This window comes from Centruroides vittatus, unplaced genomic scaffold (genome assembly GCF_030686945.1).
Source record: "Centruroides vittatus isolate TY-2023 unplaced genomic scaffold, ASM3068694v2 contig_390, whole genome shotgun sequence".
In the NCBI taxonomy this organism is placed as follows: Eukaryota; Metazoa; Arthropoda; class Arachnida; order Scorpiones; family Buthidae; genus Centruroides; species Centruroides vittatus.
The window spans coordinates 298,633-325,111 of record NW_027122206.1 but is presented as its reverse complement, the minus strand read 5'-3'; the positions used below and the strand labels follow the sequence as shown (position 1 = coordinate 325,111).

Here is a 26,479-nt window from a genome sequence, read left to right as displayed (position 1 = left end):
CAGAAATAATTTGTAATTTAGAATCTATACACGTAGTATTTTGCTAAAGAACAGAAAAATTCTTTAAACAAATAATTATTATTTAGTAGAATTTTTAGAAAATGTTACCATCCTTTTATATTTCTGGCGCATTTCAAATGTATTTCTGGAAATACAACAGCTTTAATTTCATCACTTGCTGGTTTAGCCATTAGAAAACGAAGCTTTTACTTTCCCTTTTCTGTCTTGTCGCTGCACACGATTACACAGAGACAATTCCTTGTCACATTAAACTTACGACAGCGAGTAGTAAGCAAGTAAGTTAAATATTCGATTGAATAACAAAAGTTATTTATCTTTATAACAACCACCGAATAAAGAAAAACCTAATTTTTATTTTATTTGAATATAAATTGTGGGATTTAAACACAACTTTCCCATTTGTTTATCACGAACTTGGCAATGTCTCTATTTTATTTTATTTGATAATATTTTCTAATACCTTTTTGACAATAATTCATAATATATTAAGGTAATTAACATTTTATTAAAACTCTGAAGTTTTTCCCGATCACATGTTCGTTTAAATATCTCACAGTTTCGTATGTAATTTTTTACTTATAACTTTACGTTTAATGTTAAAGAATATTTATTCTATAATATAATTTACATTCAGTTGAATCTATTGAAAAGCTTGTCTATATTATTTTTTGCTTTATATCGTTAAAAATCCACCGTGTGATATCGTAATATTAAAAAAATATACACCATATAATAAACAATATACGCCATTAAAGTATTGTTTGTGCCATTAATACAGTACATGCATAATTCTAGAAGCCATTGCATTAATTATCAGCTATAATATAAATGACGATACAGGTAGTTTCGTCGTGCAAAATTTTTAAGTTTCTGTCGCTCACCCAGTAACAGTGCAATCTTAACCCTTTCATTCCAAAGATAACGAAGATTTTTTAATTTTGTTAATGTATACGTTTTTATACGTAACATGATTAGCATGGTGAATCCGATGGAACCTTTCTAGTAGACTTTAAATGACGGCCGGATGGCCGAGCGGTCAAGCTGGCAGCCTATCGCTCTGGGGAACCCGGAATCGAATCCGAACGGGTCGAATAATCCCCAGGAATTTTTCGGGGGTTGGACCGTTCGGATATGTCGGGCCCAGTCCCTCACCACCCGGTCGCCCCATTCTGGGCCTGGACGAACCCATAATGGGCCTTCTAACAGAGGCCCTCTTAGTGCCCACAGGGCGGAAAAAGTTTTAAAAAAAAAGTAGACTTTAATATCATTTTGAAGGGCAGTTGCGCTGTCGCCATTTATATCTTGTAGCTTATAATGCGTAATTTTTACGCAACCTGGCCCTGATTTATCACGACTGTGATGTCTTTAAACCACTTAATTCTACTTTTTTTTTTTTTTTTGACATTTTTGTCGGTACAGAGGGGTCTACAAATCCGGGGTAGAAAACCCGAGTTCGCATCTTACCTTCCATTCTGGCGAGTTAAATACATTTAACATATTTAAAATATCCGGAAGTCCAAACCGAAAAATTAAATAATTTAACTTTAAAAATATTTCGAAATGTAGTAAATTAAAAACAGACGATAAAAAATCGTTAGCAGACGAAAAAGTAGAGTGCGCTGCGGTGACTCGTCCATGTTGAGCGAGAGGTTTGAATGTGTTTTCGCTTTATGCTGATTAAGAAATGATCAAAGCTATTCTGGTATTCAACAACCATGGAAAACCTCGACTATCCAAGTTCTATCAGCATTACGTAAGTTCAAATTCAGCAATAACTCTCTATTAACACCTTATCCGTCGAATTTTGTCTCTGTGCTCTAATTTAATATGCATACTTCGCCCGTATTGACACCTTTCCGTTATCTCACGCCTTCGCCTAAAAAATTTGACGTAATCCGAAAAAAATGCGATAAGACGGCCGATAATTGAACTTTCCGTAGAATTACTTGCGGCGGTTAAAAAAATGCGAAAGTTGCGTAATGTGTGCTGCCCTACGTGGTACCGGAGGTAATTAATTGAATTATTATACAAGTACAAAAATATTGAATGATGGAAGAAGTTAATGGATTGTGTCAAACTATTATGTACTTGTTAAATGATGACTTTCAATTATTTATTATGTAAATTAGATATGAGCTGTTTATTTCTTGAAATCGCTATTTTTTATGTCTTTTAAGTGTGGAATTTTTATATTCGAAGTCTGTCGACGGGGCCGTTCTTGTGGCGGACGAGACTGCGTGATCCGTTCGAAGATGCGGAGCCGGTTATCTGGCAGGGCGGCTTCGATACGGTCGAATTTATTGCCCGATTCGCGTTGTCGGATCGCTTATTTGGCTGTATAGAAGCATTTTTACCGGTCGGTGCGCCTGCGGTCTTTCGTATTGACAAACGATTTGGTGAAATAGATGAAAATTTAAAGCAGAATGACATTAAATAACTAAAATTTGTATTATTTTCTACTAGAGGAAATTAAAAATGCTTATATTGCGTAAAGTATATTGATGGTACGACGTATTTTTTAGACGTTTGGTGCGCGGAGTTTATGTTGGTAGTGTATCGTGTTGAATTTTGACAGTTTACTATGTATACGTTGTAAGGTTTCGTCTAATGAATGACCAGAACAAACCTTAAAAAGTAATGGGAACTATTATTGGGTGTGTTTTACCAAATCAGAATGGATTAAAGAGAGATTTTAAAACAGTGTATTTTGTGGAAAACCACATTGGTCTATAGCCTGGGGATTGGGTTATCTGTTTACATTCTTGTTAATTTATTTGTGTGGATAGTTTAAGGTATGGTTTTCCATTTCTGAAAAGTAAGAATAAATGAATATATGTTAATAAAGATATTTTAATTATAAACATTGTTTTTTAGTTATTGGGATCTGAACATTATGCTTATGATGTCGATTCCATTTTGGGTAGGGAATAAGAGAAAAATGTAATGAATACTCTGAATCAAATAATAAAAATAACAATTTTTGGATATAATGTAACAAAAATATGAAGTTATTTAGTTAAACTTTAACTTAATTAGATTAAATTTCAGTTTAAGAGAAAAACATATTTTTGAGTGCACAAAATGATAATTTTATTCATTATCATTTCGATAATGAAGAGAAAACAGGATGTGATGCAATTGTTTACATTCCTGGGACAATGCCTATTCATTTATCATATACTGATTTCAAATATATATAGAAGTTGGTTAAGATGCTTAGCAAGGCACTAATTCTATATATGAATTATAGTTTCTGACAGAGAGAGAGAGAGTTTACAAATCGGACATGACATGTTGGTAAATTCCTTAGTTAGTAGAAGTTGGTTTCTTGGGGAATCGTAGAATCGATGGATCAATGTACTCCTGGTCCACAAGTTGGCTCGAAAGGAGCTTTTATGAATTGAAAGGATGGACATCTTTGGATGTCTTGAGAAAGGCAGAGGATCGGTGACGGCTCGAGCAGTATCCAAACAGGATCGGGCACGAACACCAGTCTACAGAGGATGAAATATTGATGACGACAAACTCCCAGTGTTGTTGTCGGACCTCTCTTTTATTTGGGGGTCTCCCTGTTTTTTCCTTGCCCTTCTATGGCAATGTTGTAACGTCTATGTCCAATAGGGATTTTTTTTTCATTAGTTCCCAGTGACACATTTGCTGTGTCACCTTAAACAAGGAAGCAAGTCCATGGGAACAGATATAATCATATACTTTATGATTTTTTTTCCTTTCGAAAAATTTTTGACTAAGTTTTTTCGTCGAGTCCGGCTCTCACACGTAGAACAGTTAAAATATGCTATAGACTTCTTCATTTAAATTATTTTGTAAAATATAATAACAAGAAATGTCAAAACATATGTCCATAACGTATATGTAAGTTTATAGATTACATATAAATGGTGTGTTGACTTATTGTTTGGTGTAAATTTGTAATCTCTTATCTGTTTGCAGATTGATAATGTTTCAAGTATTTCTATTTTCTTATCCTTTCTGTTAGTCTGGAACAGTGGTTCTCAAACTGGACACTACTACTCCTGTGGGCGGTTAGTAAATCTGGAGGCAAAAGAAGCAAGGGGCACTGGAGGCAGGGTACCGAATGGAGACTTTAGGCAAAGGTTGGGAGTACTGATAGTCTTTTCCTTTCTCCTGTTAAAAATGGGAGAGAATAAACATTGCATTTAATGGTTTCTCGATATTGAGAACAATATAAGGACACAGAGTGTGAGGTTTGTAGAAAAGATTTTCTAAGAATATTTCCAAGTCTTTCTCACAGAAGGAAAAACAAGTTAGGGGTGTTGGGTGTAACTTTATGGAACAAAGGGGAAAGTGGCTCAAAAAAGTTTGGGAATCACTGGTCTAGAATTTAAAAGTGAGAAAGTTGTATTTGTCGAAACGCATTATTTTTAAATTAAAGTGATCTTCATTTATCTTAACTATGTTATAACAAACTTGGAAAGGTCTTTTGATAAGAATTAATTTATAATGTTAAACATGTTTTGCTAATGAGCATTATTTTGCAGTTATCATCACAATCCAAATTTTCTAAAACTGTTTAAGGATGCTCTTGGACATATTAATTTGATAGTGTATAATGGAATGATCTAACCGTTTTGGTTTGACAACCAAATTGTAATTCTGATTCTAGTCGTAAACCGGAGAAGTAATGTTTTTTTGTGAGTGTATGAAAAATCACATTTTAATTATGCAAATTTTTAATTAAAATAACTGAGTAATGCTAGACAATATACAATAATTTCATAATATAACTGTATCCTGTAAATAAAGTAGCAGTGATCAGTTTATATTACTGACTCAACTAGGCCTCAAGGAAGTTTTTATTGCTTGTTCACTATGAGCTCAGTTATGTGAAAGATGGGCACACCAAAAATTCAATACAAACTCAATGCAGCTGTCTCAGACATCCAGCACAGTTTATACAGTTTTGAAAGTGTCGACCTAATTTTGAGCGCTCGGGTTTGAGCCCAAATGTTCTACATTTTTTGTAGTATGCAACAGGACATTGTTCTCCATTATTTACTTGTGCTTGCTAACCACTCCACTGTTTAAGTCTATGTGTAATTGGTTAATTGTGAATGACTGTGTGGCTGAAACGCACGTTCCTTAATCAAATAACAGGTGCTTGATATGTAGTAAGATAACAGTTTATTTACGAAATACTTTCAGCGTATATTTTATCTGGCTGTCTTTTAGATAAAGAAAAATTCAAAGAAATTGAAGAAAAATAACTTAAATATATTGTAATGAGATTTTAATACTTGCTACAGATTCATTATTCACCTAATGTGAATGTATTTTTGTGAAATTTATTTTTTACATATTAAAATTTCATAATTTTTGATGAAATTTCGTGTACCGTATTTGAATAGTTGGAATTTCTAACAAGTAATTTAACCAGTAATTCCTATAAAGCCTACATTACTATAGTTGCATCACTGAACAAACAAATTATATATTTAGCATCATTAATATTTGATATAAAATATCTTTTTCTTTTTTTTTTTATATATATATATATATAGTTTATAACCAGTAAAGCTTTAATGATAAGTAATTAAAATAATTTATAGTTGTGTCATGCTTAATTATCACTTTGTGAAGATGACAAACATTTTTATTAAGTTGTAATAACCTTAATTCTTATTATTGTATACTTATTATTTGATTGGCATTTAGAGGTGGATATTTATTGTTGTTATGTAACTTATTTCAGATTTGAAGCATGCTTTATGTAGAAAATGTGTTTTTTTTATACATAAAAATAAATTTAGAATCTGAAAATACTTCTGAAACAAATTTTGATGCTTTAATAAATAAAAGGAAATAGAGAGATGCATTTTTCACTCTAAATCTGTAGTCTATAGTACAGTTTACAGTGAAAATCCAGTTGGCATTTCACTTGACACAATATGATATTGGTATCAAACTTCAGAGTTGAATGTCATTCAACTTTAGGGTTGTGTCAGTGGTCTAGAATTTGTTTTGTAAACAGTTAAATAACAGTTTATTTAATTATTTATTCCATATATATTATATCTGAATATTTGTAATATAGAATATTAAATTACAAGGATGTTTTACAAGAAAGATAACAGTTAAACTAGGTTCTCTTTGGCATACAAACTGCTACGAAGTAGATGTGAACCGGCTGTTTATTCCCTTTCGGCAAATGTTTGACCAGTTCATTAGGAGTCCAGACTATCTCGACTTTATCTGAACTTTGGTTTGTCCTGCCATTTAACCTTTCATGATTATTTTTGGAAACTTTTTTAACTAATTGTATCGTATCCTAATGTAGTTTGTGTCATATAGTACAATATGGAAAATATTTCCTCTCAGTTAGTGGCTGTTTCATTTGTACTGGTTTGTATGACAGTGTAAACTGAGCTTCAGTGTCAAAAGTTTTCTTTTCTACACTTCCTATAGTTTAAAATCGGATAGAGCTGGAACGAGAAAATTAATGGAATCTTCTACAGTTGTGTCTATCCTAATTTCACATTGTAGTTGAAATAAGTGTTCTGAGAAATTGTAAATTCATTTTTTAAAAATGATCTTAGAAATTAATTTTATTATAGCAGATAATGGAGAACTGGTCTTCTTATCTCTAGAATTTTATTTAATATATATATTAACAAAATAAAAGAACATAGGCTTCTTCATTTAATGTCATTCAGCTGTCAAAAATACTTGTCAAACTCTGAGACGACAAAATTTATTTACAAACAGCTCCACTGTCCACTCATTCATATCCTAACTTTGTAACTATTGTGTATCAAAGGCCAAAGTAGATAAAAGTAACAAGCAGCTGTTCTGTCTTATCATAAACAAATAGTGAAATTTATCTGTGAATTATCTGCTTGTGATGAGATACAATGGCTGCTTATTGTTTTTATCTATTTTGATCTAATTACTACAAATGAGACGCATTTCCACAGCTGTTTTTTATTTTCTTTTAATTACGAGATAAAATATGGTGGCCTAAAAAATTACGAGTCTAATTTTGTCTCGTAAAATGCTTTGTCGTAAATAATAAATGCCGTATTCGTTTGTCGTCACGATCGAATGGCCGAGACGGTTTCCTCTATCGGACGTAACTAATGGATTAATAATTAGAATAATCAATAGTTTCCGACATTTCAAAACGGTAACGTCACATTTACCAGGTTGAAAGTGCCATTAAATTTTTATTATATAAAATCTCTTTCTGGATGGAGCATTCCGTCTCTAATTTTTTTTTTTTATTGCAGCATTTATTATAGATTTAATTAGTTTTTTAATATTTTTACAGAAATTTTTTCAATAAACTAAAAAATGTGCCTCTTTATAAAAAAAATTGTTAAACAATTTCTGTTTTTTTTTTTTTTTCATACTTTTACAAATTTTTATCCTTCCATTATTTTGTTTCACTTAATTTGAAGTGATTTTATTTTATAAAATGGAATTACAATCTGACTAAATTTTTTATGAATTTTTACAGCCAGAAGGTATGCAACAACAGATTCTTAGAGAGACTTTTCAGTTAGTGTCAAAGCGAGACGATAACGTATGTAATTTTTTGGAAGGAGGAAGGTGAGCTGAATAATTTTTCAATGCTTAATATAAATATGAGTGCAGATAGCATGTTATCACTATATGTATGTTCATAATTGTAGCTATGTGATGAGACCGCTTACCGCACTCCTAGTAAAATTTGGAAGTTTGTGCTCCTATCTCAAAAACAATACAGGGCACGAAGAAAGTTGTAGAGCATACTCGATTTAGTAGAAAAGCATGACACCCTGAATATGCAAATAGTATGAACAGAAAGCATAAAATGCTAATTTATTGGTATTTGATTCCTGTTAATGCCAAGTCACTAATTTCATCACAGTGTAGGAAGTGAAACTGCACATAAGATGTAGATGTGGCAAATTATTCTGGCGAGCAACTGAAAAATGGGTCTTGGATACAAATGCATATATTTTTTTGGTCCCTGTTTCTTGCAATTTGCTGTTTTGTGATGCAGTTAGTGACATAGCATTTACAAGAATAGAATATTGACAAATTAGGATTTTGCACTTTTTATTCATGCAATTCACATATGCAGGATGTTCTTTTTTACTAAATTGGTCGTGTACACTTTGTAATCGACTTTTCTCTGTATCGTGCATCACTGTCAAAATGGGAGCAGTAACTTCTGACATTTACCACTGGGGTGCCACAAATGGTCTCTTCCCAGATCGAGTAGTCACTTTACTATAACTATATGTCATATTTGTAACTGTAGCTATTTTCATTCATCAGTTACCTTGGGTGTATAAGGACTATCTGTATAAAATTTTATTCTATCTCTTACACAAAAGATTGTACAAGGCAGAAATAATCATTTAAGGTTGAAATAGTATTTGCTATTTAAATACATTAGTAATCATATTAAACTAAACATTATAAGACATAAAACACTAAGAGGTATTTGTGACGAGGAGCTTCTCTCAATTTTAGAAAAGCTTAATCATACAAAAATCATGAATTGTGAACAAACACATCTAGTGACAAAAACAGAAATGAGGATAAATGTTTGTGATTAACCAAACATATCTGAATGTTTGCCATTTTCACTCGGAATCTGTCTTTCCACTTACATGAAAGTAGACAAATATTTGTCTCGTCTGCATACAGAATAACCATCCAGGAATTCGATAATTATCGTGTACATTTGATCTTGTTATATGAAAGATAGTTTGACAAATAGTACAGTACATAAAGTGGGAAGTGTGTGTTTAAAATTAATGTTAAGTTAAATAATAATTCAATTTAATATAAATATTTGCAATCATTTTAATTGAAATTAATTTGTATGGTGGTGAAGAGAGGATTCAAAATGAAAGTCAAAATACATCTGTACACAAAAATTAATAAAGGTTTGAAGTCTTAAATTTGTACGTCTTTTGTAGTGAGCAATTTGGAATAATTGGAAGCAATCCTCTATATTCATACTCTATCTTCTGTGTAATAGGAAGTATTCTATACTGTCTTCTGTATCCTCTTCTCTCTCTCTCTGTTCGTCATATTAACTTCGTCGAAATCCAGGCAAGTAACTCAAAGATGGAACTTCAGATTATTTCAAAGATTAAGTTCCAATTAAAATAAATGTCTGTTGTGTGTATACTATTAAAAACACAATTGAATGATTAAATTCCAAGTTTATAAAGTTATGCTTATCTATCAATTTATCTTAGTTATTTCTGCTTATCTGAAAAATGTTTTAGTCATTTTCTGAGCTTCAAATAAAAACAGTAACAGCATTATTTATTTTATTTAATTAGTTTAAATTATAGAAAGCCTAATGCCAGCAAATTTGTTAAGTAAATACGCTTACGTGAACTCATGTTGTTGCCATTTTTATTGTCAAAAATTGATGGTTAAACTAATAATTTTGCAAAAAAAAAAAATATTTACTGTATTATAATCAAAAATATTAACTATTACAAAGAAAAATTTAATGAAAATGATACAGAAATTTCTAGTACAGTATACAACAGAAAAGTAATGCTTTCTAGGACAATATTTGAAATCAGTTCCATGCAGATGTTGGGAGAAAATTATACACTTAATGAATTGAGCTGTTTTAAATTTTTTTAAATACAGATCTTTAATTAATTTGCATTAATTCAGATTTTACTGGAGTTGGAGAGGGATAGTTTGGCCAGAATCATGAATTTATAATCGGGCCCAACTGTAACAGACCCGCTGTATAAACTTTGTTTTGTATTAATTAATTGTATAAATGTTTATTCAAATTTAATTCATTTTTAAGCGACTTGCGATTTTATTAAGCTATTAATATGATACTTTATTCGTTTAGCCTGATAGGTGGATCCGACTACAAACTGATCTATAGACATTATGCAACTCTGTATTTTGTATTCTGCGTGGATTCATCTGAAAGCGAACTCGGAATATTAGATTTGATTCAGGTAAACTCTCGCATTTCTTCACTGCTATGTAATAATCTGTTTTCTAAATCAAACTAATTTTATTTATTGATAAGATTTTTATAAATTTTAACAACTGAAAATTAGAATTTTATGCTTTATCTTGAAAGACTTATATTAGTTTTTAATATTCATCAAAATTTCATGAATGTTGCAATGGTTTATTTTCAAATGGTAGTTATTTAAATATCTTCCGTAAAGTTAACTTTGTTTTTACAAAAATAAAATCAAATGTTGTTTATATTGGATTAAAACAAAACATAAAGATTGTTTGTGTGCCAATCTACCACTCTGGAAAACCCATGAATCGTTGAAAAACACCAGGAATTCTTAAGAGTGGTTCATTCTGGATATGTTGGCTTCCCCTTCATTGGAGAGACAGCCAAATCTGTGGTAGGTATTGAAATAACCTTGGTGCTCATTGACAAATTTGGCCAAAAAAATTCAAATATATATATATATATATATATATATACTGTAAAATGTGAATAAACAAATCCATGCATATTTTAATTTAAACCAGAAAATTATATTTTTAAACATTTTCAGTAGATTATCTTATCGAAAATTATAATTTTGATAAGCTAATCTATCGTTACACAATATTAACATTACAGTTATTGTACACCTTTTATGTACTAATTATAGAAATTTTTTATCAGCAAATGTGTATAATTATCTGTTATTTTTTAAGATCAAGACAAAAACTGCCACGACTTTGAGCTTTTTGGCCCGTCTTTGGTTAACGAAAGGATTTTGGTGTCCCGATTGTGGGTCAGAAGGCTCAAAAGTACCAGAACTTTAGTGGAATTTTCATTTTCTCTTCAAAATGCTAGAAAATTGTGTATGCTAAAGGAGTTAGGGAAATAAATTTGTTTGAAATATATTAAAAATTTATAAATTTAAATATGTATTTGCTGCTACTAGTTGATTTTAGTTTAAAATAGCACCAATGACATTCAAATTTTTAGGTCTACAGTATTAAATTTACTTTAAACTTCATTACAGAGTGTTTTCAATATGCTTGCCAACGTCTATGTTACAATTCTTCATACAATTATGACGCAGATTAGGAAACAAAACTGTAGATTACTGTGGTTAATTCCGTAAGCTGTATCCTGTATCTAAAGTTAGTGTAAAATATATGCAAAACAATGGGATGATTTTAAGTTTTTATTATTTAAGAGCATAAATTTTTTACAGGGTAGAAGCATGTATTTGAAAAAGAAAGTATGGGCAGTGGGGAGATTGAAGACATGAAATGTGCTAATGTAAATTCTGACAGGATCTAAAACACGAAAAAAGATAAAATTATAATATAACTAGCAGATGAGGCCGGCATTGCTTGGACAAAAAACAACAACAAAGTTTAAGATTATTAGATTATTTTGTACTTCTAATTCTTTTACTGTATTATTTTATAGTATACATCAACCAAAGCTGAATTATCGGGCTGGAAACGGCTATAATAATAATAATTTATAAGATAATTTGGTATTAGAGTTAGGCATTAGGTGCCATCTCTTGCTAAATTTAATCATTATAATTTTAATTAAATAATTTAGAACTAACTGGAAGAAAAGAATCGGCCCAGAGTGGGACTCGAACCCGCAACTCCTGCTTACCGTGCAGATACATTGCCAATTATGCTACCTGGACCTCCGGTCCGATCTTCTCTTCCAGTATATATAAGCTTACATTAAGCAGGAGCTGCGGGTTTGAGTCCCGCTCTGGGCAGTTCTTTTCTTCCAGTTAGTTCTAAATTATTTAATTAAAATTATAATTATTAAATTTATCAAGAGATGGCACCTAACGCCTAACTCTAATACCAAATTATCTTATAAGTTATTATTATTATTATTATTATTATTATTATTATTATTATAGCCGTTTCTAGCTCGATAATTCGGCTTTGGTTGGTGCATTGTATATCAGGTTAGCTGATGAAGTTTGTTTATATATATTATAGTATTTGATTTTATATTTACAAAGGTGATCTTACGTAAGAGTTTTATCACACCAAGTGCCCAGTCTAACAAATTTTAAAAATTCTTTAAAGTGTGTACAGTAGATGAATGAAGAATTTTTGAAATGTGTTAGATTGGTCATTTGGTGTGATAAACCCTTACGTAAGGTAACCTTTATATTTATATAGCTGATCTTATCCATTTTCACTGGGTGCAAGAGTTATATTTTCCCTCTTCCAATACTAATTAGAGAATTTTCAGATGGTTCAAAAATATGTTTGATTTCCTGCAAAAACACACAAAACTGCATCTAAAATAGTACAGTAGAAGCCGAGTTCTTTGGGGGTAATCCTTAACCCTCTCCCTCTCCTGCATGGGGTGGGAATTTCGACAAATTCCTTCTTGGTATACATTCTCATGATGTACAGTACCCTGTGTACCAAATTTCAACTTTCAACTCCTAGCCGTTTGGGCTCTGTGCTTACTATTATTATTATTAACCCATTTCGATTATATTATAAAATAAATACGTACATAAACAAACTTATCATTGTTATCTGGGTTCTGCCTTAATGTCAGCTTCTGTAATTTATCATAGATGTTGATATCAAAACATTATTCTTCATTCCTTATCTATAACTATGTTGTAGGGGGATGAAATAGTGGTTGAAACTTGGAGTGTGGTTTGTGTGTCATGTCTGTCATTCAATCAGAAAATATATAAATAGGAACATTCTCATCTCTTGATATTATTTATATTTCTCAATTGTTTGTAGTTTGTCTGTATTTTATTTTATTGTATTTGCCCTGTGATCACTAAGATAGCCGTTTGTTCTGTATATGTCATGGGTTTGGTCGGGCCTGCTATGGGGATAATTGGTAGCCAGGCTCGACATACTCGAGACGGAATGCGCCCAAAAAATTTATGGGGTTTTTCTGACCACCCAAATTTGATTTCGGGTCTTCTGGAGCAGAAGGCCGATGCCTTAATTACATCATATCAAGATACTATTATTTACAAGTAAAACAAATGTATGAGTATGAGTTAGTAAGTGACATTCTTCTCTGACTTTTGAATATCCATGAAGTTTTTAATTAATATTTTTGAACAGTTTTTAATGGAAAGTTGTTACAAGCATATTTAACAAATTCTGCTCATATATTTTCCAGGTTTTTGTCGAAACTTTAGACAAATGTTTTGAAAATGTTTGCGAACTTGACCTTATATTTCATGTGGATAAAGTAAGTAATTAACGTTAAAATTTTGTACGTTTTTGACGGAATGTGTACTTACGTTACTAATATCAAGACATTAATTATATTCTAGGTCCATTTTATTTTGAACGAATTAGTGATGGGCGGTATGGTCCTGGAAACAAACATGACCGAAATCGTCACCCGAATCGACGAGCAAAACAAGATAGAGAAACAAGAGGTGAGAACTTTTGGTCCTAATTCTTAGTTATATGATTAATTTTCTTTTACAAATTTATTTTAAAAAATTGAAACTAAACATCAAAAATGAATTGCTGATGGCCTATATAATAAATAAAATTGAAAATACCTCGAATATTCTTAAGCTTAATGGTTTTCTTTTTTAATTGTTCTGCTTTGATGGCTCTAAGAGGGTCTTTTGTACCCGTTGCAACTTTCGCAGAACCATAATTGTGGTGTTTGAGTGGTGAGAGTTACTGGCTCAAAATATCTGGGCCAGATCATTCACATTTTGAGAATATACATTGGACTCAAACTTGGACCTTGGAATGTCATACATGACACTTTAGGTCGGTTTATAGTCTGACGATGGCATGGAGTTTGAAGGTTGCTAGCTGTCACCAGAGATCACGAGAATATCCACTTACAGTTGATTTTCAGCCGGTATCTAATTTGGTCTGGCATGGCATTGGCACGGAATGGCAAGGTCAAACATTATTCAGCTTATGAGTTGCATTGGTAGACTGGAAGTGTAGCCAATTTACTGAGTTTAGTGTCCAGCAGAGTGGAGGATGGCAAGTGTAACAGAACTCCATAAACTGCCATTGCAGCACCACACTTCCATTGCATCGTAACCACCCATTAATCATTTGGCTATCCTGTCGGCTTAATCGGTTATCATCAGAAATGTAATACATTTTTCACACAAGTGTTTCATTAGTACTGTTCTGTTGTCAATTAAAATAAAAATAATAGATAGATAGCTTGTTGTAGAGTCAATCTAATATATCAACATCTCTGAAATGTATGAGTGATATTAAATCTGGGTTTGTTCTTTTAGGCCGGAATATCCGCCGCGCCCGCCAGAGCCGTGTCGGCCGTGAAAAACATGAATCTTCCGCAACAGATAAAAGACATAAAATTACCAGATCTTCCATCCATTGGCGGTCTAAAATTTTAATACTACCGACCGGTTCGAAACGACGACTTCGTCGAAAGCAACGCGTCGAATCCGTTTCGACGGCATTTGTTAATTTATTTCACCCTCCGACCGCAGTCCGAATTCTTGTGATAATTTGATTACAAAACTCTGTCTAAAAATGCATTGAAATTTCAGTTTCTTTTTATTTCTAAATGAAAAATATTTAGATGGAGGCATTGTTACAATTCTGTGTGTTTGTACGTGACAGGCGACCACAAACGATGTACAAAATATTCATAAGGTCTCGTAATTGTTTGTGATGTTGCAATTTTACATATTGTAAATAAAGGTATTTACTAAAAATTATGTTTTATTTGTCGTGTCTACTTCGTTATTTACAATACTGAATCACAAATTAGAGTTGGAAGTGTATCATTACTCTGGTAGAGAGCACCGAACCTGGGAGTTTTCGTGTCACATTTGATACTTACACTTATATATTGGGTTAGAGCGCTCGGATACATTAATGTACACCGTGCCGATATATTAGGAGGATGCGAGGAACCAGATTTCGAGCGAAGGAGATACAATTTGTGGTATTTTTGGAAGCTTTTAGAGTCAAATAGTTAATTCCGAGCTCCGTTTATGGGTCAACGGTGGCTACCGTGAACTTTGTTTACACGGGGTGGACAGGCAATACCTATATCCGGCAGGGTGATGCATAGTGCACGGTGCAGCAGTTCCAAATTTAATGTCTCCTACGGGAATAATGACATTTAAAACACTTTACTGCCCACGAGGCATAAAGAGAAAAGTGATTTAAAAAGTCTCCCTTATAAGTGTGGCCAAGTCCAAAGCGAAGAATGACGGGCGGCAAGAGAAGAGGGCCAACGTATTGCGACAGCCTGCCCACAAAACTTCCAACGGTAGCTGTCCCAAGTTTGATTCCGGTCCCTTACGACATTAGACAATGCTTTAACGGTACCCAGTCGGGAGTTTTTCCAAGCCCACAGCGAGCTGCTGGATGTTAAGACCAACTCAACATATCCAATGAAAACCTCTCTCAAAAATTTCAGGATCCAATCGAGATCTTCAGAACGGCAGACCATTATAATAATCATTTGGGGTCATCTGGCCATTACTTATTATTAAGAGTGTTTAGATCCCTTATATGATTTCATATTCTGAAGTGCCGTTGAAGGCATATCCACGGCTCTTCAATACTGCCCTTTTGTGGAACTGGCTACCCGAAATGGCAAATATTGGATTTAAATTAAAATATGGATGGTAAATTTTGGTGCTGTGTGAACTATGTTATACATTGATAATTGAAATCGTATTGTTTAACCTTTGTTTTCGTATTAAATATTAAAAAAATTGTATGTAAACATCCGATGAACAGTGTTACGAAATTCAAATCTATCGCTCATTTGTTTATCAATCTTTTCGTCACTCCGTTTTATAACGATAACAAACATCGATATCGATGCAAAATAAAGTTAGAGAAATTCTGAAACGCTAATTAAATTCTTCGTCCATTTTATATAAATGTGTAAAAAACCAAATTACTGCTAAAATGTCCCGTAATCATAAAAAAATTATCAAAATCCCGACGCTACCGCCTCTAGCGTGCAAATTCGTCAAAAAAGACGAATCTCGTAATTGCCGGATTCGGAAGCGCTGTGAGTAATTTATTACCCAATTTCCGCGCTAATTACGTAAAACGTCACGCGAGGAAATAGGAAGAATTCTCGGTAAGACATACCCCGACGGTGACGCCCCTAGTGACGAAATCGCGAATCGATGGGGTAGCGGAGGAGAAAGACAAGTGACAGTAGCGTATTTACGATTCATTTGTCGTTAATCGGACTTAACCTCGCGTCGCGTTTTACATGTTTCGTTGATTCGTCATCGTCCGTCGATCAAACATGAACTTTTTCAAGTGCCAATCGAGCCTGACGCCTTTTCTCAACTGCCTGTTGCTCTGCGTCTTGATGTTCGCCCTGCTCGTCCAAGGTGAGTACACTCGTACTTAACAACGCGAAATCAACCCCCATTTTCGCCCCCTCTCTCCTCTGTCCTGTAACAAAATGTCTCCAGTTTACAATTACAGTCCCCATACCAACGCCCGTTTAAATCCCCGATCGTTTATCCACCCCGAAATTTCGATCTTGAGATTTCAACATGGCGACGGGAACCGATAATGACCTCTGCTTTAATTAATTACTCTATAAAGGTAAATCACTGTTAAAGAAATCTTTGACCGTTTTCTCTTCCGGTTTCGATGTAGGTTATCACTTATAATGTTGTTTCCGGTTTGTCACATTTAAATTTATAAAATAAATTCGACGTAACGCATTAGTTACGCACGAAACGGGAAATTATTGTTACGTTAGTGACAAAAGTAGAGAAATTCTGTGAAATAAAGTGTAACCGGGGAACGGATGATCTGTGCAGTGTCTTTGTCTCTGCGTTCGATCGTCGGATAACGACTGCCGCTATCTCTCGACCTCGTCGAACCGTGGGACGGACTCCGAAGAAAAAGCAGTCGTTTTCCGTAAGGACGACGACAGTGCTACTTGTGATGCCAGGTCCGAAGGCTAAATGGTAGACTGGGAGCCGGCGATGGAGGATTCAATCACTCTATCTTTTTGAGAGGATGCTGCGTTTACTGGACGATGTCGCTTTCGTCTGGCCGTCGAGTGGCATAAAGTGGCTTTTGGCGAAGGTTTGTCGTTCGAGATCGATGGTGACGACGACACTTCCCGGTTATGCCGGCTTCTCGAACGAAATTCTTCCTTAAACTCCAGTCTGGAGCCAGAAAAGATTTGAAATCTTTCTCTATAATACCCCGGCGTGCATTGTCCTGGATTTATCTACTAACAAAACAGGTGTGACTGCACGCTCGGTAACTCTTCTAATTGTGCTAGCTAAGTACGGGGAGGATGTTTTTGGTCATCGTTTGTTCCCTTAATTCGTATTGTTCTGCCGGTGGTGGAGGGTGGCGTAACTGAAATTTTGTTTTAAAATCTCTGAAATTCTGGTCGAAAAGACGAGAGAATTTTATATTATATTTTGAGACGTGAAGCGTCGACGCTAGACTCTGGACTTTTCCACATCCACTTTACGGTCTTTAAACTAATTGTTCCGAGTGCCGATAAGAGTTCTGAGCCGGTCCCCCTTGTCCGTTGGCCGATACGCGTTCTCTATCGCAGTGTTTATTCTATTGTCAACATACGTAAAACCAAATAGTGTCATGTACTGTAACGTACCTGTACGTAAGAAAATAAAGTGGATGTGGTAAAGTCAAGTGTCAACACATTGTGGTGTCTCAAAATATAATGTAAATAAAGGCATGGTTTCGACACAGAGAAGAATAGATAATTTTGTTTGATAAACAATAAATTTTCTTATTTTGGTCAAAATTCTATACTGGGAAGTGCATAAAAATTTCTTGGTTTGAATACTCAAAACAATTGATTTTATTGTCTGCATTTATAATTTCCCAAAAAATGTACAAAAGTCGAATGGACTCGTCGAGCTTGATCAAAACACTTCCAGTTTACCCGGGATCCACGTGGACAAAGGGTACAAGTTCTCTAATTGTTAACAGTGGGAAGCTGCCCGCTTCCTTTCCGACTCATTAAACTACTACAAAAGACCAGGTCCAATGACTTGTGTCTACCTTTACAGGAAGTATCCCGTAAAGGTAGACGAGTCATCGGAGCCATTTGTCACGACTGCATAAAGTTTTGAAAACAGAGATTTTAATTGCATTTTTCTTCTGTTTAAAGTGTATTATTTTACATTCAAAAATAAAATCTGGTGACAATAATACAAGTTATACTTTAACATTTTCCAACAATTTATTTCTATTGTGTTTGTCGGACGAGGAAAAAAGATCCTGCGTAACAAAGCAAAACACTTAATGATACACAAGGTTGTTGGTTTTTTTTATATGGGTAAAACCAGTTTCTGGGACCTTTTACTCTCTAGTGTATAATGAATTTAATTGTCACTACCAGTTTCTGTGAGAGAGTGAAGAAGTATAAACGTCCTATCTCCAAATATACTACACAGAGATTTAACGTTAAAAATAATTAAATATTAAACAAAGGAGATACCGTTTACCTGTTTGTCTCATTAATGATATCTTTTATGATAATTAATTAGCAATTAATGTTTTTCGTCATTAACAATGTTTAAAATTGAGATTTCGTAATGCCCCCTCTACCGCCTACTCATTGTTTCCTTAGGAATTAATACAATGTCATTAACTTTTATTGTTATGCAATTGTTTTATCGTAGTTACCTATTAACACTAATGAAGTAGTAGAATTCCTGTGATTCTTTTTTTTTTGTGTACAAATTGTAAGTTATGCAGTTCGGATTCTAGAATTTGTTTCCGAATAAAGGGAATTTTGTTAAGAATAGCTTTCGAAATAGACTGGTAAATTTTTGGATACTCGTCTCTCCGATTTTGAGAGCAGAGATTCTAGAAATGCTTGACGTGTAGAGCATTTTTTACATATTTCGTTAAAAATTGCGGTAACCCGATTTTTCCCAATTTTGTTGCAGAACCGTAACTATTTGGCATTACAAAAATTCTTGCCGACGTCGAGAATCTCTGCAATGCAGTTTTGAAGTAACGTGTGTGTGAAATGTAGATATTGAATGGATTTTATAGATTGCTTCTTGGGTAATTAGTAACGGTGTATTAAAATGAATTCTGGAAATACATATCCGTCATACGGATCGACATCTTATTACCGAGATGTTTTGTACGAGAATTAATACGTCATCTAGAACGGCTTATCCTCGGATGTCCCGTCGTACTCCCCTTGCCGTACCTGCCACGAACTTACTGGCAAGACACTTCTCCTTATTGTTACAAAACAGCATTTTACAAACTTACAATTTATTAACAAATACAACAAATATAAAATAGTCCATACAGTCCATGCCCACTTAACAACTGGGTACTGTAATAATTCAAATCTATTCAATTTTTACTTACTCTGTTCCACTGTAGGGAAAAACATTGATGTTATTCCACCTGCTCTGTCATGCCAACAATTCTTTATTTATATTATATTTAATAGTTTTATTCTTTGTATTATCAATATCAATACTAAAATCATATTCAAGGCCTTTAAATACAAAACGTTTTTTTCTTATTTTACTAAAATAATACCATTTCATCATTTCTATATCAATTGGTAAACAATTAGTCAATATTTGGAGAGCAGCAGTAGAAATTGTTCTATATCCTTTTGACATTCCCTATTTTTTTATTTCTGCAATAGTTCTCAATTTATAAAAACAATAAAGAGCTTTATTACACACACATTCAACATGTGGAGTAATATTTAGGCATTCTCGATAACAAACACGTCCAATCTTATAACGGGCGGTTGCCATTTTGCAAGACAACCTTTCGAGGACAGAAAATCTTATTAGGCTCTAACTGCTTATTAAGAATCTTTAGAGCAAATTGCGACTTTTCCTCCAATTTTCTGCAGGTATCGACGACACCAAATCTTCCTTATATGCGGTAAGAACGATTCCGAAGTTACTCTATTTTCTCGAACATTCGTTAACAAACAAATTCCACAATAAAGGTCCCGGGACTGAACGCCGAGGGCAACCCCTTGTTACTTTCTTATATACTTTATTGATGCCTTCGACTAATACCTTTCTATTCTCAAAATAATCGAGAATTATATAATACAGATCTTTAGGACAATCGTGTATCTTTAATTCATTTAGCACTACGGGCCACAATAAAATACAAATGCACCCTTAATGTCGGTAAAATCACCAAGAACATATTAATTATATATTATTTTTAATATCGTGTAAAGTGTCCTCTGTCGATAAACGTTCTTTAATGGGCGAAAGGACCGGTCGAGTGGAATCTTTTGGATTTTCTGTGCGCAAATAACGACCGGTTTCCTTCCGTCCGAAGTCCTCCGGAGAAGTACCTCCTTTACAGACTGACACTCAGATCGGATCGACAGTTACGCAAACTACAGAAAAGCTTCCTTTGTCTAAGATACCAAACATATAACACAGATTCGTGGTAGCCGTCAAGGTAATTCGTTTGTACTCTGTGGTGGACAATTGGTTTTGGAAATCCAATTTCGGCGGACGGCTTTGTATGGCAATTTCTTTCTCTTGCATTTGTTAACAAAATAATACTTTTGAGAATGGGTAAATATTGAATACCAACAGATAAACCTGGCATTGCTCAGACAAAAAATAGATAAGAACAAACATTAACATCATTGGGTTCTTTCCCACTTCTAACTCTTCTATTACACTACAGTATTTGGCTTATATAACTAGAAAGGTTATCTTACATAAGGGTTTATTGCACCAAGTCACCAATCTAACACATTTTGAAAATTCTTTATTTCTCTACTGTACACAATTTAAAGAATTTTTAAAATGTGTTAGTTTGGTTTATTGGTTTATAACACCAAGTGACCATTACGTAAAATAACCTTTGTATTATATAAATCAAATACTATAATATAAGAAACATTAAAACGAAAACCATATAAAGAGTTTGGTTATTTCAGCTTACCATTGTCACGTTTATCGCAATACTCGGATGGTGCAAAATGGCACAATTTTCATTGGTCGAGTAGATGGCACTTTTTCTAATTGCACACGAACAAAATTTTGCAATAAACGGACCATACGTTTAAACTCGGCACCCTCAAAAACCGCTTAATTTGTGCTTGCCGGTAACCTCGTATTATATAATTTCTCCTGTTCTAATACCACCATACTGCTGGGTCCAATAGGAAGAAGGGACCGTTCTGGAAGGGGGTCGAAGTAAATTCGACCAATAGCAGTAGTAGTTTTCCTCCCGGAAGAGAGGACGATCGACGACTACTAATTAATACTGGTCTACTATTAATATTTGAAAAGTGATCCGTGTCGGACGGGTCGTGATGGCCCCCCTGCATGTGATCAAAGTTGCTAACTTTAACATGCAAAAGACATCATATAAGACTTGTTTAAATAAATAAATCTTGGAAAAAAAGTCAAGAATAACTGCTTTTTATGTGATCCCATAAAAAAACTGACGAAACCAGGTTGAAAAGATAAAAGCTCAACGAAAACATCTAAGTGAAGGAAACTTTTCAAAAGTTGTGGCATAAGAATAGTGGATGCAGACTTGACGTGTGTATAAAGTGCATATTGCACAGACAACAACTACAGGAAATTTTGGACGAAGCAATGTCACCATGATAATTAATAGGAAAAATAAACATCAGCACAGAAAAAGACTTTGAGCTCTACTTTGTGCCTTAAAATTGTTGCATGTACAGTACATTAATTTGTCTGAATGTTAGAACGTCTCTCGGTGGTATCAGTAGGAAGTTTGGAGCAACGAGTTTGAGTTAGTAAGAGGAGGATGAAATTGGGAGGGATGAGTGTTCGGGTTTTGTGGTAGTTAAGTACGTCCTAGTAAATATTGCATTTATAGAAAAATTTATTAAAAATAGTTTGGTTTATTTGGTTATGGCAACGCAACACATGGGCCATCTGCCAGGAGGATGCCTCCTGGGAAGCGTTATTTAAAGTTGATCCCTATTTAGGTGTTACTAACGTGAAGAAAACCCAGAAAACTCCACGTGGCTAGCCAGGCACGTGTGAACCTGTGGCCAACTACCGGTATTTGGTGGTTTTATAGACTCTGTTATTGGAGGGTACTTATTGAGCTGCAATTTAAAAACATTGTAAACCTATAAATTTCCAGTGTCGTCTATCTGTCTTTCCTTAATCTCAAGAATGTAGTTAGATGAATGGCAAGACCAGTTATGGAAAGCTTAAGAGCAGGAAGCCCAGAGTAAATGTATACAAACTTCCGGTTTCGTCAGAAATCACATTTGTTCGGGGAAAAAATTTTGAATTGAAATGAGTTAGATACATAACTGGCACAACACTATTGTTAATGGGAAAAGTATGACCTACGGGGGCAAAACACTACTACATTCCACACAGGCAAGTGCTATGTGACAGGCATTTATGTTCAAATCCAGAAGTATTTGAACATAATTACCAAATTTTTTAGCAATTGGTTGAACGGCCTAGGTGTGCATAGCAAACAAAAATAAAGATATTGTAGCATAACGTGTGTATGCCACTTATAATTTTATTTCTGAGTTGGCCTTTTGTACCAAATCCTCCAAATCCAACCCTTTTTCCATTTCCACTCTTAACCTTCCTGTCATTTTCAAATACAAAGACGAGGACAAAGGAACACACAGATATAGATAACAAATAATTTATGCTTTGTTATTTTAACTTAATTAATGTCATTTAATCTAGCCAAGACTCAATGCATGTAACGTGCTGGTATGCAATCCCACCTTTCCACTCTTCTCCAATTATCTGGTCACTTACATTGATATATTTTGGTGACAATGGCTGCATTCAGCAGTCAACAGTTGTAACTGAGCAAAGGTGTTTCAATCAGTAGCTGTTACGTAATTACATATGCTGAATGATGAGTGATGGCTGCTTTTTTCCACCTCATACATCATTGGTCAGTTTCAGGTAGCAATAGCTGGCATAAATGAAAGACACTACTAAATGTGACATCAAAATACAAACATGTTCCAAAACAGCACTACTGTAGAGGGCATTTGGCGGAAAAATACACAACAGCTCCGAAACTGTTGAGAGTGCTGAATGCAGCCATTGTTACTGCATCTCAGACCAATTAGAACATTTTTTATTAAATCTTGGTCGCATATTGATTATTAGAGCCACCATCTTTATTCAAGGACAACTGGACATTCTCCCAATAAAGTTAACCTCCTGTAAATTAAAATTTTCAAATTTTCTGTGTGACGGATTGGGATAGTCTTCTGCCATTAGACGCTCGTACAGAGTATTTTGATCGAGTCTTATACGGGGTAATCGTAAAATAACTTGGCCAAGTAACATTGATCCTGGGAGCATGGAAAGCAAGGAATCCATAGAAACTTTTATAGGCTAAGTACAGGGTGATATTCACTCACAATACACAAAAATGGGGTAGAACATGCGTCATGGTTAGGATTAATGTCACCGTAACTTGAAAATTTCTAATACAAATACCGAGAATTCAATAAGTCACCAGACTAAGCACGACGCATTGAAATCGTGAATGGAACAAAAAGCAACAGAGATATCAATGTTTGAACGAGAAGACCCACAAAGAGACCAGAAGTGGGCAAGCCAGTATCAGTAATGGAAGATTGATATGCATTCACAGATGATGAAGAAAACAAGAGAATGTTGGCTTTGTTGAATTCTGCTCGACAGATGCTTTTATGCCCTGCGGCCGACTCGCAATAAGCTGGAGATACAACACCGCTGCCTCATCCGTGAACATGTGTGGGGTCTTCTGTTGCGGGTATTGACTCGCCCGCTTCCCATTGTTCAAATACCATTATCTCTGTTGTTTTTCGGTTGCATTAACCACAGCTGCTACACCTGTTTGACCCTATTTTTGTGTATTGCAAACACGTCACACTCTGCTTATCCCGCAAAAGTTTCAATGGATTCCTTGCTTTCCGCACTACAGGGATTGCCATTACTTGGTCAAGTTACTCAATCACTACCCTGTATTTTAAATGTTTTCATGGGGTTATCCTTCTAGATGACAAAATTTTTCTAAATTTACAGGACATGGTCGTCTGTACTGGTAAGATCTGCAAGTTGAGTTTTTAAAACACTTTCTTTTGAAGCATTGTAGCATTGAAATTAGCATTGTAGTTTTCGTGCCTTATGCTGTGTTCAGAGAATTTGAAAGCCTTATGCTGTGTTCAAATTTCTCACAATGTTTTTTTTTTCCTGTTAGGTATGGCTCACGTCGGAGAGAAGTGTTTTCTAAGCAACTTTTGTAGGGGGAAAAATACATATTGCGATAATGACAGTATCTGTCGCTGTCTTCCGGACTTTCCAGTCCTAGTTTCGCCACACAACTGTAGAAAACGTAAGTATGTTACTTCTGTTATGCTCAACCTGCCGGGTATCATAAAACCACGTACATTCTGGTACAGATTAACCCAGTGATAATAAATGGTGATCGTTATTTATATTCCGAGTCTCCTTCCATTTGAAATGGCAGAAGAAAATATGTAAAGTGATAAACCTGGGGGGAAAAGTTTCCATGTTGTAGTAATCCTGTGGCACCCAACATGGGTTAAATTGCACATATGCTTTTGACATATTGTTGTGAGGTATATACTAAAGATGTGTTAACATTGATTTGTCTTTGGTGTGTGTCAGAACAAAATTTCAGTTCGATTTGTCTGTGAGGCATCCAACTAGTGATTTGCGAAACATTTCTGTCCATTTTTATCTCCAAATTGCAAATTAATGGATTATTTATAAATTATTTCTTAGCTCGCAAGTATGGTGCCAAGTGTGAGTTTCCGGAGGAGTGTAGCTACCACGACAAGAATTCCTATTGTACGCAGTGGCCCTACCGCAGCATCTGTGAATGTCTAAATGATTATATTTATAACAAAGAAAAAGAAATATGTGTAAAAAGTAAGAAAAATCTTTTTTTTTGTATTTATGTTGAAGTTTTATTATATCGTGGCCATGCCGGATTAAAGTTTTTCGTCTTTCGATAGTAATCTCTACCAGAGAAGACCGGCAGAGTCTCGTCCTGCCAACAATACTTGGAATTTCGCTGGCGGCAGCCTGCATCATGTGTTGTTGTCTGGCCCTGTGGCAGTTTTGTCTCAGGTAAGTTTCGATTACTTATTTATACCACTTTGTAAATCATTACGTTGCATAATACAGAAACAGGCATACAATATAAATGGTATAAATTGGTGGAAAATAATCTTACAATACCGTTTTCAGTCGTCAGTCTCGAGAAGATAACAGATTTTTAAGAAGATTCAGAAGAAACAGACAGGAAAACACCACAAACGAAAACGAGAGGGATGTTCCATCTCATTACGACGATGCTCTTCCTCCTTACGAAATGATCGAAATGATCGTCAGAGAGGTAATTTCTTAGCCGTCTTATGAATTGCAGCACAAAATTACATTTGTTTTTTCCTATCAATTTGAAGTCGAGAAGTTTTTTTACTAAGCTCAAGCTTTTCCGTTGCAGAATCAGATGCATTCTTCGGCGGATGAACTGCCACCCAGTTACAACGAAGTAATGAAACAAATGGAAGTGGAAATCAAGCCAAAATAAATGACCAAAGGAAATGTATACGGCAAACAGAGTACAATATATTGTAAACTATTTTATAGTAATGTACGCTCATTGTATATACTTACGTACCTTATGTAATTTTTCCACGAGAGCATTTCTGTAATCTGTTATCCCGTGGTATGACTTTGATCTCTCTTCGAGACGTTTCGGTCAAAGACGCCGTACTTTGCACGGCACGTAAGTCCCATGCGTATTTAGATTTTTCCGAAGAGATACGTTCTTTGAATCGAAAGGTGCTCGTGCAAGTGATCCTTAAGTATGCTCCAACCTTACAAATATGCCAAATCGATTTAATATTTGGCAAGGAGACCAAATTCCATATAGGGTTATTTAGGGTGTATTATTGCCCTCTAAAAACACACACCAGTGAAATTATTATGGGGTATTTTTGAAAGTAATTGTAATTGCGCAAGAAATGTTATAGCTCCTAATTTGCGAGATAGAAGGAAATCGTTTTGTTTCTGTGTTTCTGTAGAAGAGTGAAAAACCAAGTACGAGACAGCTATTTTCATTTACTGACCTGTGATAAGAGATGATTCGGATTTTTTGGAAGAAATAGTTTACCATTGTTAATGTTGTGAAACAACACAAAACTCTATAGCATAAATACAAATCGAAGATCTGGAAGATCAAACACCGTTTTAATTAAAGGTGTTTAATTCTTTGCCAAATTTTATCCCACTTTGTACAGACTTTTAGAGTGCAATACTCCATTTCTAATTTTTAACATTGTAATGTAATGTGTTGTGTAACATAAAGGATATTTTTAGAACTTTTATATATCTAAACACTGAGATGTTAAACAAATTCTGAAAATTTTATAACTCGAAGAGTTACGCTTTCTCGCCTAGATCGAAACTCTGGCGTGCCATTGCGGGCAGAATCTTGCATTTTTTGT

The 26,479-nt window shown here is 34.3% G+C and overlaps 2 protein-coding genes across 2 annotated transcripts; both read left to right on the top strand.

Annotated features, from left to right (window-relative positions):
* Positions 1-1,629: 1,629 nt before the first annotated feature.
* On the top strand, positions 1,630-14,702 carry or (AP-3 complex subunit sigma-2 or). Its single transcript, XM_067271002.1, has 6 exons — positions 1,630-1,774; positions 7,517-7,608; positions 9,884-9,995; positions 13,151-13,222; positions 13,308-13,415; positions 14,256-14,702. The coding sequence occupies exons 1-6, from the start codon at positions 1,706-1,708 to the stop codon at positions 14,373-14,375; spliced, it is 573 nt and encodes a 190-aa protein (XP_067127103.1). The 5' UTR covers positions 1,630-1,705; the 3' UTR covers positions 14,376-14,702.
* Positions 14,703-16,120: 1,418 nt separating this feature from the next.
* LOC136975852 (uncharacterized) lies at positions 16,121-25,626 on the top strand. Its single transcript, XM_067270995.1, has 6 exons — positions 16,121-16,352; positions 24,202-24,336; positions 24,750-24,896; positions 24,983-25,097; positions 25,218-25,356; positions 25,474-25,626. Exons 1-6 carry the CDS (start codon positions 16,265-16,267, stop codon positions 25,558-25,560), a joined length of 711 nt encoding a protein of 236 aa, XP_067127096.1. The 5' UTR covers positions 16,121-16,264; the 3' UTR covers positions 25,561-25,626.
* The last annotated feature ends 853 nt before the right edge of the window (positions 25,627-26,479 follow it).